The sequence below is a fragment of the Tachysurus fulvidraco genome, chromosome 7 (assembly GCF_022655615.1).
Source record: "Tachysurus fulvidraco isolate hzauxx_2018 chromosome 7, HZAU_PFXX_2.0, whole genome shotgun sequence".
In the NCBI taxonomy this organism is placed as follows: Eukaryota; Metazoa; Chordata; class Actinopteri; order Siluriformes; family Bagridae; genus Tachysurus; species Tachysurus fulvidraco.
The window spans coordinates 11,933,458-11,949,567 of NC_062524.1; the positions used below are offsets into that span (position 1 = coordinate 11,933,458).

Consider the following 16,110-nt stretch of genomic DNA (forward strand, 5'->3'; position numbering starts at 1 on the left):
TTCTTGCTGTGATGATTGGGACATTTGCTGTAATGGTTTATCAGCCTTAAGGCATAAGAGAGAAGAACTCAAGGTGTTTGGATTTATTTCACCATAGATCAAGCCCCATTTATCTGGCTGGATGGTGCACAGAGTGGACTAGAAAATGATTAATGTTGTTGCTGGTCTTTCTGTACTTGTTGTTGCTGTGTGCATTTTAATGATCAATTGATTGAATGATGGATTCATTGCTTCACTTTATCCTGATCACAAGCTTATCACTGAGCACGAGGCAGGAATATGCACTAAATGGTACAACAGAAGACCTATTGCGAGGGATCATGCAAACACTTTTGTTTTTGGGAGGAAATCCACAGGGGGACGTGTACAACGATGAACAGACTGGAACATACCGGAGAACCTAGAGCTCTAATGCTACACGTTGTGTCACTAGGCTGTGCATTTTTTTTACTTATGTGTTGATTTAATTGCCATGTTCAGGATATAATATACTGTACCATAGACAGATGATTTAATTCAGCATTATTTGTCTTGATGGGGTAAACCAGGAGACCATGAATGTATGGGAGTTGCGATATACTGTAGCTTGAGATGTAGATGGGTTGACAGTTGTGGTTTAAGGTAAATCCCAATAAATTTGCTATCTATATATATATATATATATATATATATATATATATATATATATATATATATATATATATATAAAACACCTCCATAGCCGTTCTGATTTTCAACATTTGTCAAAGTATATAAATCTAAATACTATTTCACATTGTACATTAACCAGCTATGACAAGAGTGGAATTGAATACATGTTCAGTATACAGATATACAGAGAGTTGTCTCGCTAATCTTATAATCGTAATGTGTTTTGATTGCATCTCCTTCACTCTCACTCTGTCATAACTCATCACTCATGTCTCGATGCCTGCAGTCATTTCACACACACACACACACACACACACACACACACACACACACACACACACACACACACACACACACACACACACACAAAGCCAGTGGCAAGTGGCTAGAAGCATTGTTCATTCATTGACCACTTTATTCAGATACTGATTTCATCCATTGTTTGCACAATTCTTCAGCGCTCTTCTACACTGTACATCATAGGAAGTGATCTGCTGCTGACCAAACTATAAAAATGTTTAATGCAATTAAAAGTACAATTAAACAATAAAATGGATAGAATTTGATACCCTATTATTGCCCAATTTTCTAAGCAATTCTGCATATATGGAAGGTTGTAAACACGTTCATTACACACTAGTGTGATTCCGGAGTGAAGTGTTCACTATTCACATACATTCATATATGTGTGTGTGTGTGTGTGTGTACTGTACAACATATCACTGTGTAACAATACACCTTTATTAGGTGCATTAATCCAGTGAGATTAGTGAGTTGTTAGTTTTTACTTTCTCCAGACAGACTACAGGAAAACTGCATATATCTATGGATATCGCTTACAGAAATTTTAATTAATTTAGCAGAATTATTTCCCGATTTCTTTCATATTGTCATTTATGTAATTGTCAACTACACATATACAGTATATATATTGACATTGGTCAATAAGCCTAGTAACAAATTTCCTCAGCTGGATAAATAAAGCTCAATTTCTTCTGCTTGGTCTGTTTTTCAAGGTTGTCTACGTGAACTAGTCTTCACCATCTATCAGACCACATCATGGTGGTGCAGCCTGCAATATCACTCCTATTGGCTGTGCTGGCGTGCAGCGGGCCGGCCTGGTCGTCCCCTCCGCTACTGCTCCGCCCCCGGGAGCGAGAGAGGGACTCGGGCGGGGCTTCGGGCGGAGTCAACATTGCCGTTGTCCACTCGGGCTCCTCCCACCTCCCGGAGACGAGTGTAGGGGTAGGGGGCACCTTGGCGGCAGGTGCAGGCACAGCAGCAGGAACAGGAGTGGGCACAGGCTGGTCGGGGCAGGTGGGTGAGAGTGTGATGACACCATGGGGCCCAGCCAATGTCATCTGGTTGGCAGTAAACGAGAGCAGCCCAGGGAGCCTTCTGCTGCAGCTGTGCGAGCTGCTGGGCAGCACACCACTGCAGGGCCTTGTGTTCGAGCAGGAGAAGCCACCACCCCCGGAACGTGCCCCGCTGGCACCGGTGCTGGAGTTTGTCTCAGCACAAACCGGTGTGCCAATCATGGCTGTAGGAGGTGGAGCTGGGCTGGGCAGAGAGCCACAGGTAAGATCTTAGTGTACAATTGTTTATGATAAACAACACATAGCACATCAGACCAGAGATTCTTCATGATTCATCATAAAACGATACACTTCATACTGGTGTTGAGGCTGATTTGATTCCGTGGAGTCTTTTAAGAAGCTGTACCTGCTGCACACAATTTGGAATCTTCTTTCTTTGAAAACAATTTTCAGTGCTTGATTTGTTTTAAATATGAATATGAACCAGTGCCAACGTTCCTTTGTTATGTTGCTCTAAACTACATTATCAGACAAAATTTCTCTGGAGTGAATTCCATTTTTTTTTGCTTGCACCATTCTCATAAGGTTTCTATTTTCTCATGTCTTCTAGTATAGTAGAATTGTTCTGTGTATGTAACAGGATAAATACATTAAGAATGTGCAAAAGCTGAGACTTTTGGGGATGCACCTTTGTCCTTAGGTAAAAGATTCAATTCTAAACCTAACTAAAATCTCCTCAGCAAGACACTAAAGGATAAAACAATGTCAGCAGAGGAGTAGAGCAGGCTTCTTATGGACAGGCTTGCCTAAGGGATAGCACATGCGACCATACCACAGCATGCATTCAGTCAATTAGCTTTGATACAATCCTCCTGACAATTCCATAAACTGTTGTACTGTTGTACATTTCTTGACGGTAAATTTTTTGGGTGCAGCGAACACATATAAATAGTGCACAGAGTCGATCCCACAAATAGGACCAACAAATACAATATTATTTCATCAGTAGATATGACAGGAAAATTATAGAGAAGGACGGATTTCACACCAAAGTATGCAAGAGAAGGTCGTGTAGAAAATACAAATGGCACTAAATTTATTAATCTTTCATCCTTGGCTTCTTTGTGTGTGTATGGAATTCAATTGCACTGGCATGTCTGGAAAATAAACCCGTGTTAAGGGAGTCAATGCTTTTCAGTGACTTGTATTCAACTGGATTTTTACTAGTTGTGTTTTACTGATGCTCTGCATACAGTAGCTTCTCCTTTACGCGTATTCCACTGTAACTGCTAATTCTATTGCCTAATATGTTAAAAAGCACAAGCTACTGACTATGATGAAACTTATAATGTTATAAATGTGTAAACCATAGAAAGAAACTCTATGATACATGGGCAATGAATGAATTAACATGTATTTATTACAAATTTATAAAAAAAAATTTATAATAAATTTTAAACAAAGGGAACTGAACTTGCCAGGAAAGAGTTAGGGACCGTTTTTGCATTTGTCTAGGCCATCATTTTAACATCACATAGGTTTAGATGAAAGCTACCTCTTAAGGAACGTTCTCCAAAATAAAAGGGCTCCTTAAATGGAACAATAAATCAAACATAACCTACATATACAGCATAATCTATTAACTTATCCACCGTCCACTTACAGTGTGCAATGCTCCAGTGCTCAATTCTTTCTGTGTAGGTGTTTTAATGCCTTTTTTTGTTTTTATGGTAGAATACGATGAAACATTTAAAGGCACATTTGTGCACTGTTTAAATCCAATCATAACTGTACATTGCCAGTACATTGTGATCTGTCAGATATACTGCATCTCAAAATATGTTTTAGACTGTACTTCATTTGGAAGCACTCGTGAGTAAATCCGCTATAATTCATCACGGGTCCTGGTGCCAGATTAGTTCTTCACTACAGATGCATTTTCATATTTCCTACTTCATATATTTAGGATTTCAGAGATGTTCACTGAGATGCAAATAAGGTTCTCTTGATCTTGCTTTTTTATCTTTAGTTCTTAATCAATACTTTTCTCTCATACACTAACCATTAACCACAATCTAGGCTTTAAAGCACTCTGTTGTGAATTGGCAGATGTAGAGGTTACTCAAGCTTGAGCAGGGCATCTCCCTAGAGGTTCACTCCGACTCTGCCAAATGAAGCATAGAAGAGTTGTTTAATAGGTTTAATTAGGACAATAATTAATTACACGAAGCAGTTAAATACTTTTGTGGCTATGAACTTACCGCATTAAACCTGCTTAATACCAGAACCCAAGGGAATAAGGTGACGTTATGGGGCAGAAACTCTGTTTGTCACCATATCGCACTTATTATATAAATGGCATTCATCAGGGCATTGCCTTAGAATTTGATTTTTAAAACATATTGTCATCTTTTAAACTTGTTTTTCTCATCATATTACATGAAATAGAAATATTACATAAATATGATCATTAAACATTCAAACAACTTGCAGCATTTTTAATGCTTAGGACAGACCACACTTTTCCTATCGCGATAAGCATAAATATACATAAGTATAAATATAAACCACTTATTAGAGATTCATTTATTCATAAGTTCATCCAGATCCGGGCTGTAGTAAGCTATCATAGTACTGTATCTTTTCTGTTGACTGACTTTGGGTACATTTAACATTTCTCTGAGGGCTTTAGTAACCTTAGAATAGATTTTTTTTGCAGTCTGTCTTAAAATGTGCTGAAACTTTCCACAGCACAGTATAGAAACACTCAGTAAGTATAAGCAGAATAAATCCTTCCAAGGCTGTGATGATTGGGACATGTTCTGTCATGGTTTATCAGCCGTATGACATAGGAGAAAAGAACTCGAGGTGTTCGGGTTTCTATTACCATAGATTTTCTGTCAGACTCTATAATTCCTTATGTCAGATAAGGAGTGTAGGCTGGTGCACTTAAAACATGATTCATGTATTTGCTAGTGTTTCACTTGTCTATTGTATCTAAGAGCTGTACTTTTTTGTATGTTTTTTATCCATAGAATGGTTGAATCGTTGCTTCATTGATTAATCGATTTATTCTTTTATCTCCAGCTACTTTATCCAGATCAGGGCCACAGAGATTCAGGAGTAGGTGGATTATCATTGGGAACATTGGACAGCAGACCTTTTATACCTAGAGGCAATTCATTGTAGATAATCCAGAAATCTAGGGGAAATCCACAGGGAAAACTTTTAAAAACACTGCACTGTCAGGATTATACTGGCGAGCCTGGAGCTTAAATGTGAGTGCTTTTCTTCCTTTACAACTGCAGTCGCTCTTAATGCGCTATAACTGTCTGAAAAACAGTACAGCAGTAATAACAGCAGAACAAAGCCTTCTGAGGCAAACATACAGGCAAAGAAGCTCCAGAAATTAGTCTAGACAAAGAAACGCACTTAACAGAAGCAAGGTACAAAAATTAAAGAGCTCATATTTGTATTTTATTACAAAAAAGACTTTAATAAGAGAAGACAGAGGTATAGGTGAATACAGAGGAAGGAGAACAAGAGTGAGATAAATGTTCATGCACAAGGCTTAGCTTGAGCAGGGCCTTGAGAAAACATGAGGCAAACAGAATTGACAGCATGTTAAAAGACAGTTAAAAAATATTCTGTATTTTCTGACCATGGTAAGACATAATTTCAAATGTGTGATGCTGTTGATTTCACCTTCAAATGAAATATCTTTGAGAATATAGACTCTGGATTAATTTAATGTAATCTACCTGTTTTCTTTTCCTTTGGCTGCTCCCTTTTTATGTTTGCCACAGCAGATCACATGGTTTGCATATTTGATTTGGCACAGGTTTGGACGAAACCCTCCCATTTTGGACAAAACCCTCCCATTTTTATCTGCACTCGGGACTGGCATTGAGAGTTAACTCTGCAGTCGCTGGGTTAACGCCCTGCCTGGGAATCGAACCCGGGCTGCTGAAATGAGCGTGCAGGTCCTGCCACTGGACCACCTGTAGGCTAAATAAAAGCTACCTAAAATGTAACAAAAATAATAATAGTAGTAATAATAATAATAATAATAATAATAATAATAATAATAATAATAATAGTAGTAGTAGTAGTAGCCTCCAGGTGGTCCAGATAAACATAGGAGGGTTGTGTCAGGAAGTACATTGAGCATAAAACAGGCACCAAAATGTAATATACTGACCAGGTTATCCACTGTGGTGACAGGGAGCAGCCACAAGAGAGAGAGAGAGAGACAGAGAGAGAGAGAGAGAGAGAGAGAGAGAGAGAGAGAGAGAGAGATATTAATAATAATAATAATAATAATAATAATAACAATAATAATAATAATAATAATAATAATAATAATTTTATTCTCATAAAATGTCAGTAAGGCATTTAAAATACAGTTCAAGTGCTTTATATTGTGCAGTACAAAACAGAAAAGAAAAAATGTTGTCAAAATATAATAAACAATAAAATAAGAGAAATGCAAAATGGAAAAGAAAAACCAACAAAAACTAAACGAAATGTAGTAATGCATTAGAAAAGGTAGAAATAAAAAAATAAATGTCCTCTAAAAGCTAAAGTGAAAATATGTTTTTTTTTAAAATTAGTAATAAAAGGAGTGTGACCAATGTTTCTTGGTAATGTATTCCAGATGGTGCTTAAGAAATAAACAAAACTATGGTCACAATACACACATTTTAGCTGAAGTATTTGTTAATATGCCCATGCTATTTTGTAATTAAAGGGGTTTATTTTTTCAGCTGCAACACAGATATGTTGATCCAAAGTGCAATTATTGACCATAACCTGCACCGTTGAGTATATTTACATGCAGAAAGGGCTTATAATGTAGAACACCAAATGTAGATGTGTTAAATAAATATTCAAAATCACACCGAAAATCACGGAAAAAAACTGAAAATACTAGATCCAAATTGCATGACTTTCATTCCAACTCAGTGTAGTCAGTAGTGTGTATGGATTCCACATGCCTGTATGCACTCATGACAATGCTTGGGAATGCACCTGATTAGATGGATAGTATCCTGAGGGAATCTCCTTTGAGACCCGGATCAAGGCATCATTGAGCTGTTGGACAGTCTGTGGTGCTAATTGATGTAGCTTCAGATGTACCAGTACATGACATCTGGTGGTTCTCAAATGGAACCTTCTAGAGGGAACGTGAGGACCAGTAATTGGCATCAATGCCTTCATCATACAAAAACTGCCTTCACACTCTGGCCACATGGTTGTGCACCAGGAGGAACGCAGGACCCACTGCACCATCAAAAGGTCGAGATAATGGCTCTGAAGATTTTGTCCCAGTGCCTTGGTGGAGACCTACTGTATGTGGAGGTCTGTGTGGCCCTCCAAGGATGTTCACACTGCAGCAAAACGTTTCCCATGGCATCTTCAGACACATTCACTTTACTGATCCGTGTGAACACATACAATATAGCCGATGCAAACAAAGAAACAATGTTTTCTTAAAACCTACATAAAACACAGCTACATAAAACACAGGTCCCTTGGTAAAAAGTACAGACTCTGCTGGGTTTCTTGGTAATGGAACTGGTGTTGATTGACCAGGTGAGGTTCTTCACCAAGTGAAGGCAAACAGAATTTGGTGCTCTTGACAAATCTACTCAGAGGATCCATCGATGTTCAGTCGACAGTGGTCGTTCTGTCCTGAGCAGACTGAGTACACAGTCTTGAGAGGCCCCTGTGCTAGGTGTAGCCAAGTCAGGAGGTCCAAGTTCCAGTTCAGCAGTGGGGGTTCAGCAGTGGGGGTAATTCTAATGTGCTTAAAGTCCAGTGGCTTTTATTTTAGGCAGTTCTGGTATGAGTGGGGCTTGTATTGAAAGTGAAAGTGAAAGTGACGTGACATACGGCTAAGTACAGAGACCCATACTCAGAATTCGTTCTCTGCATTTGACCCATCCAAAGTGCACACACACAGCAGTGAACACACACACCGTGAACACACACCCGGAGCAGTGAACTAGACAATGAACAAACTTGAGTAGCAGTGTTTTAAAGTAACATATTCAAGAGAAGAAACTGTTTCAAATTAAATATTTATTTTGTTTAAAAAAGACAACAGATAAAGCACCTGCCATTTTATCTTCATATACAGAATAGATGTAAACGTGTTGAATATATATAAAATCTAGTTTTAGTTTACATCACTTATTGCATTAGTTATTGCTGTTACATTAGTTTTTTGTAAATTTGCATGTTTGCTGGTGAGAAGGGAGGGGACCTGATACTATTAGTTTGACATATGTGGAACTAGAGGGCCATGCCCCAGTTTGTTGACTTGTTAGCAGACTCTGAAAGGGCCAATAATAGATATTTGGTCAAATCCATATTCTGTTAGCTGACTGATTTTGGGGAGTGTGACCCCTGTGGTGATTTGTTGCGACACTTGTGGGTTTGGGATACTTGCTTGAGTATACTGAATGGATGGTGACTTACAAAAACAGTCTACAATTGCATGAATGATTATGTTACCAGAAAAGTCTGGAAATTGGTGAGTAAATCTATAAAGATGTGGGACCACAGGCATCGGGGAGTGTGAAGTGGCACCGGCCTGTCTGCAGGCAGGGTTCTGGGGACTTTTCAGATGGCACATGAGTTTACAGTACAGCAGATGCCAGTGAACATACTGGGCCACCAATACCTTATTTGTAACAGATGGTATGTGTGCTGGATGCCTGGGTGTCTACTGAGGTGTGGGCCCCGGAGATGAATTGGGTTTTAAAGTGGCTGGGGCCAAAGTGTTTTGTTGGAGGACAGGTGCTTGTGTGGTGTTGGTGTAACTAAATAGCACAGTTGTAAGGTCAGTGTAGGAAAACCTCCCAGAGGGATCAGTACCCAGCTGGGGTACGGCACTATGTGTGTGTCCTAGGACTTTTGATAGATGCGTATGCTAGTATAAATTCAGGCTTATGGATATAGTGGTCTAAGCAGTCCTGGGACCAGAGAGTAAGCTGTCAGTCACTCCAGGAGAGCTGTTTGTTGCTTAATCCACAAGATATCCAGAATCACATGGTATTTGCAGAGATTTTGACCAGCACTTCTGTGTGCTCATGGTGGAGTGTAGCATGTTACCGCACCGATGTTGATAGCTAGGATAAAGAGCGGCAAAGGAAGTGGGTTTGTAGAGATGGTGAGACAGTTTATGGCTTCTTTGTCAATGAAGATTCCCTGGAGTCAGACAGAGCTGTATTATAATAGTTAATGCGAATAAATGTTGTGAGAGTGACTGGGTCTGACTCACCATCTGTGAGTTGCGCTGGACTTAGTACAGCCCAAGGTGATGATCTGCTTGCCCACAAAATTAACAGCAACTCTCTGTGCCCTCACTCCCATTCTTTCACTAAGCCCTAGCTGCATGTGCATCACAGCTGTGTGGGATGGGCATGCATCCATGGTTGTGCAACAGGTGTTTGTGGCAAATAGTGAGGTCAAGCCAGGATTGTACCATGAGGATTATAGCAAGTTCAGTGAACACTATTAGATTCAGTCCTTGCAAAAATGCAGCTTTTAGAGCTGTTTCATTCCAGAAACCCATTGCTAGGATGGTGCACAGCATTAGAGTCCAATGGGGAGTGACCAAAGTGGAAAGAATTTTTGGCTCCGACATCCCATCATGGGTGGCAAATTACAGGGAACATTGTTTTATGAAACCATTGCAAGGTGTACAATCACCTGAGAATTTCTCTGGGATGGGCATACATTGCAAAGGCAAAAGCAATAGATTACAATGCCATGGAGGCTGCTATGGGTTGGAAAAGTTGTTCAACTTTGGTGTTCAGAGCCACCAAGTGAAGCCATAGCTCTTCCAGCTGGATGTGAGTCATGAAGGCTTAGGGTCAGCCCGGGTCACCTGCTGTGTCTATATTGCGGCAAAGTGTTCCGTCAGATAAAGGGAGCCTGAGAGAATACAGCTGCAGGTAAAGCAGTTTTAATGAAGAAAATAACAAACAGTTCCAAAATATGAGGCAAAGGCAAGGTTAAAAAACATGCAATGCTCATGTGATCAGCACATAGCAATAACTAGGGCTAGGCAAAAACACTTATTGTCAGGGAACTAAGCAAACTAAAAAACAAGATAAACAGACACTAGGAAAGGGCTAAGCTGTGGCTGTGATTACCATGTGATAGTAATCAGGTGTGTGTGTGTGTGTGTGTGTATGTGTGTATGATTGGTAGGAAGGTAACTATAAACGTTGTATTGCAGATGTGCTGGGTGTTGTGGAGACTGGTGTGGCCATGTTTGTGGTGTATAGTGTTATTGCAGACTTTAATATGTCCTTTGGAATTTTTTGGCAAGCTTTTTCCCAATGATGGATTCTTCAGTTGATAAACTTTTAATCTAATGATTTTATTACATTTCAGAATGATTTGAAATGTTCAGTGGGAACGCTATCCCATGTACCATGATCATTTCTGGAGTCCTTTTTGATTATTATCATTTCTTGTACAATATTTCAAGTCTATTTTTGTTCAATAATGAAAAATAATTTTAAAAAATACAGACGAAAGAATGAAAGCACAAATCTTTATTTTTAAAATTAATAATATTGTAATTTTCTGAGACCCAGCACTCATGTGCAGCTTTGCATATAACATGTGGTTTCATGGAGTTATATGGAGTAGTGGTTAAAAAAAAACATTTCTCAGTTCTATTGTTTGGATATATAATTTTTTATTTTAGAGTTCAGTAGCAGGGCACTATTTAGGTCAGGATTTTTGTAGATATACTGCACATCAAAATGTGCACTAGCATTAACTTTGCATGAAAAGCTTGAGAGAAAAAAGAAAAAATATATATATCTATATCTATATATCTATATGTGTGTGTATATATATATATATATATATATATATATATATATATATATATATATATATATATATATATATATATATATATATATCGTTCCTGTTTTGTCTTTTTGATGATGTAGTTAGGTGGGAAATTATTGACACTGTAAAGAAAAGCAAACTATGTTGAAAAAATGTTGCCATTAAGTGTTAACCTTTTTAAAAATCTCTGTATATAGTGTGAGAATAATTCTGTATAGTTTAGGATGGAGTTTAATCAAGAAAAGAAGGGGAAGCATACAGGACGGTATGTAGACAGTTACAGTAGATAATTAACTTCTTACTGCTAAGTGTGTAATCCAAGGATAAGATTGTTCTGATACCAAAACCATCATTTTGTTTACACATAATTGCTTGACTTGTATTTGCAAAAAAAATTGCTGTAATGGTGTTTTTAACGGCTACACCAAGTCTGCAACATCTGCAGGATAATGATCACATTCATAGGCTTTAACAACAACATTAAGAAAATACGGCAGATAATTGGGATGGTGACAAGGAGCTTAACACTAGGTTGCCACCAGTAGGCATAAAACAGGTGCTATTCTGCATTCTCAGGACAACCAATGATGACGTATGCATTTTCCATTAGTAAGTGTCAAGCGAAGTACTGCAGTTTGTCACTGTTATATGTACAGCTCAGTGCCAGCATGATAAATCTCCTTTATGGTGGAATGGCCAAATTCCCATGCACCAAAATGAAACGGAAGCCGGTGTTTGCTAGCTGAATCATTCAAGGTCACCTAATGTCACCTGAATCATAGGCTTTTGTGTAGCAGATGATACCTTACATTAAAGAGTTTTTGTTTATTTTGCCTTTCTTTCTTTTTATTATAGTCATACTATAAGGAATACCAGGATAATTAATCTAAAAGGGAGTGAATGTCTATTGTCTAGAGTACTGGAAGAGAATTGGGCTAAAACAAAAGATGAGGAAAGCATAGCACAGCAGCTATGGCAGTCAGCACTCTGTGTATTTTAGTAGGTCGCAAAAGCATTTTATTAGCTCTAATACTTGGTATTAACCCCGAGGTCGTGTATTTTGTATGCATAGGAATACAATTAATGCAACTGCTTTTAGCATCCAAAATATATCTAATATATACATCAGTGATTAGCTAAATACACAAAGAGCATTAGGACATGTGCAGTATAGAAAGTGAGAGCAAATTCTTCTTCCTTTTAGTCTCACTAGAACACAATCTCATATCTAAATTTGATTCAACAGCAGTTTATAAATAATACATTTTTCATTTAAGACAGATATTCAACTTTTAACAAAAAACAGAATATGTTAGTTTGTGTTTAAGATAATATTAAACGGTTTTTTTTTCATGCATTCTCAGGAGAGTGGCTCAGTCTACCTGCAGTTCTCATGTTCCACCGCATTACAGTTGGAGGTCATATTTGAGGTACTGGAAGAGTTCGACTGGACATCTTTCTCAGTGGTCAGTACTCGCCAACATGGTTATGAGGACTTCCTGGACATGGTGGAGGGTATCACAGATGGCTCATTTATTGGATGGGAAAGAAAGAGCATGGTGATGCTCAACCTTACTGATGACCCAGGAGGTGCAAGAACCCGCAGGCTGCTGAAAGAGAATGAGGCACAGGTAAGGAAAAAAACAGGCATTGATTTCCCTCATATTTTTTTCAAACAGCAAATGAACGAATCACTGAAATTAAAACAAAACCTAATTTCTGCTTGAACTAGTCTTGGTTTAATTTACTTTACTCTTTATTCCTTCATTATCCTATACATAGAGTACATTGGGTTGCAAACGTATTCACCCCCTTGGTGCTTGTCCTGTTTTTCTGTATTACAACCTGGAATTAATACAGATTTTTAGAGGGTGTATACAACTGGATTTACAGAACAAGCTTATGCTAAATATTTTTGTTCTAAAGCAAGCTATAATTAAGACAAACAAACAGAAATCTCTGAATAAGATGTGGTCCAACCAATTAACTTCAGAAGTCCCATAATTAGTTGATTAATTTCCACTCAGTGTCACATTCAGTGTCACATAATCTGTCACATATAAATATATTAGAATATATACACCTAGTCTGAAAGGCCTAGAAAGAACCAGAAATTTCTACACCAGTTTCAGTCTGCTCAGGATTTGAGACTGGGACAGTTTTACCTCCCAGCAGGATAATGATCCTAAACATACTGTTAAAGCTATACTGGTGTGGTTTAACATTAAATGTCTTGGAATGGCCTAGTCAAAGCCCAGACCTCAAGTCAATTACTGACTTGAAGATGGCTGTGCACTAATGCAACCCAACTAACCTGATGGAGCTGGAGCATGTTTGCCTTGAACAATGGCCTTGACAAGACTTTCCCCCAAGACACTTCTGATTTCTGTTTGTCTTTATTATTGTTTGTTTCATGCTAAAAAATATTTTGCACCTTCAAAGTCATAAGTGTGTTGTGTAAATCCAATGGTACAACCCCCAAAATATCTATTTTAATTTCTGGTTGTAATGCAGACAAACAGGACAAACACCAAAGGGGTGAATACTTTTGCAACCCAATGTACAACATACTTTTTTACTTTCAGATAATTGTCAGATTCAGATAATATTATGGTGGCACCATAAAGGCAATCGGCTGAGCTGAATTGGCCAAATAGAGGCAGTTAAGGGACGGTGAGGCTCATACCAAAGGATGTGGAAATGGCATTCCCAGCTTACACTCAAGACCCATGTATTATCTACGAGTCAGTAACCATTGCCAAGTTCTTTAACTGCTGTATATGATGAAACAAAAAGGGCATCTACTATTTAATCAGGAAGCTTACTTCTGGTTCCATGTGGTCCTAGTTCAAGTACCTCTGAGTCTTATGAAACCTCACAAAAATATAGAGACTGCCTGTCATTGTCATAATTGTAGAAGCTATTACCGTTAGTAAATAATTTTACACAGAGATACCATACTGTATATAAGGAAGAACAGACTAGGGCTGGGCGATAAAACGATAACGATATGTATCGTGATAGACATGTGATCGATATCAATAAAAAATGTGTTCAATAAAACGTTCGAAATTTTTTATTCTTCGTCGGAAGTTTGGTTGCATTAACAAAGGTACTCAGTCCCTGGTAACCTAGCAACATTGGGAGTGACACGCTAACAGCCAATCATGTAGCAGTATCATGTTTGGTTGCGCCATATCGTTGTCTCGTGCTGCTCTGCTGGATTCCTCTTCAGTAACCTGGTGACTGATAAGCAGAAAATGAGCCAGAGGAAAATGTAAATAAAAGAGGAAACGTCAGCTCACCAGTATGGCAGTTTTTTGGATATTATAAGTCAGACCGTAGCCATGTTGTCTGCAAATTATGCAAGACTGTTTCTCTATGTTTATATTTAATACTTTGCACTATTTTATTACACTTAATTAAGCATTTTGTTACATTTTCTTTCATTTTGCACCTTAAATGTTAAGAGATAATTAAATGTTCATTGTGACTTTAGACTTATGTTTACATTTTAATTTATTTGCGTTTTCCTGGTTGTTGACATTTCTGCCTTAATAACTGAGGGGATTATGATAAGAGGAAGGTTAAGTTTAAAATAAAAATGTTTAATTGTAATATATTTTTCTCCTGTTCCTTATTTTAAATGGGTCATAAAAAATATCAATAGTTATCAATATCGACTGATATGAAACACTGATATCGTGATACAGTTTTCAGCCATATCCCCAGCCCTAGAACAGGCCTAAATCAGAACCTAGATAAGTCACCAGTCACCATCTCTAACCTGATAATGATCAGCCAAATAAGACCTGATACAAGTAGAGGTCTCTTCCCTTAACTCAACTAGTTTCATCAGTGGTGTCAAAAGCTGAACTAAGGCCAAGCAACACCAGCAAGGAGACAACCCTGATCAGAGGCCAGTAACAGGTAATTTACCACTTTAACCAGCACTGTCTCTGTGCTATGATGAGGTCTAAATCCTGAATGATACATTTCATGAATGTTATGTCTTTGTCTTGTTTGTCTTGTATGTTTTGTTTGATTGCTTCGGGTATTATGTTGTTATACAGCAGGACCCACTCATTACACATAAAATAACATTATCACAAACACCTGAATCATGTTTATGAGCAACAAGCATTAGTATTTATGTCAAATTTCAATGGCAGTCTTTGTATAGTGTCTCTTGTGAGTTGTGTTGTTATATATTGTTTTATCCATTTCATGCTCTTGTATATTTTGTACTTGTCTAGTTTATGGTGTTGGACCTCTGGCTGGTAGGTGATGATTTTAAAACCCAGGTCCAATACGCTGCCACTGCTGGTCCCCTGAGCAAGGCCCATATCACTTAGTTGTGTAAATTGAAATAAGTTATAAGTCACTCTGAATAAGGGTGTCTGCTAACTGCCAGAAATGTAAATGTAAAATGTTTTTGTTGTGTAGTCCCAGTCTTTGTTCACTTTAAATACAATATTCTAAGTGTATTCTGTTTTCAACCAATCCATTGTTGATTTACCATTTAAATGTGTATGTAAGATTAATAGAAAAAAATAATCATTTCATTCTTACGGTACATGCTCTTTGTCTGATGATCTTCATAATTAGCTGTTATTCTATCTTATCATATCTTTTGTTTCTTTCTCCTTCCAGTTCCTCCCCCTTTTCTGTGATTCATTTTTATTGTTAGAAGAATACATTATTCGTTCAAGTACTGACATGTAAAATAACAGGAAACCATAAACATCAATTGTCAGCAATTGAAATGGGAAAAAAATGAATACAGTGTAAATTAGCTAGGAACATTTTAATGGGATAATAAATAGTTGATACTGTAACTGGGTTGTCTGAGTTACTTTTTTATACACAAATTAACAATCTATCAGGAGACAGAGCTAAAATTATTTTTTCGGGAATTAGATTGTACAACTTGGAGACTGCTTTTCAAAGTGCCCCACTTTTAGGCTAAATGCTACTAATGAATTGTTCTTCTTTTTTGTTCTTATTAGAGTTTGATTTTGTACAGGAGATTCTTCTAGGCTGATAATGAACTACTGTATCTGTCTGTGGACCACCAGCACATATAGTCATGATTTGCATTGATGACATAGTAGGTGATCAGACTAATCTAAGATGTGTGCTGCCTAGGTGCTGAATGCAGATGCCCTGCTTACAGTATGTCCTGTTAAAGAGCTACAGTATATTGCCTTGTGTGCAGTGTGTAGTGGCAACATTTGAACAAGTTTACTGCTGGCATTGGAGC

General features: G+C 37.8%; 1 protein-coding gene across 1 annotated transcript in view; it reads left to right on the forward strand.

The window, feature by feature from the left end:
- Positions 1–16,110, forward strand: part of grin2da (glutamate receptor, ionotropic, N-methyl D-aspartate 2D, a) — a 95,719-nt gene that overhangs the window by 27,995 nt on the left and 51,614 nt on the right. The window contains exons 2-3 of the mRNA XM_027144049.2: positions 1,668–2,229; positions 12,212–12,478. Coding sequence (XP_026999850.1) covers positions 1,711–2,229; positions 12,212–12,478 — 786 coding nt within the window. The 5' untranslated portion in view covers positions 1,668–1,710. The remainder of the gene's footprint in view (positions 1–1,667; positions 2,230–12,211; positions 12,479–16,110) is intronic.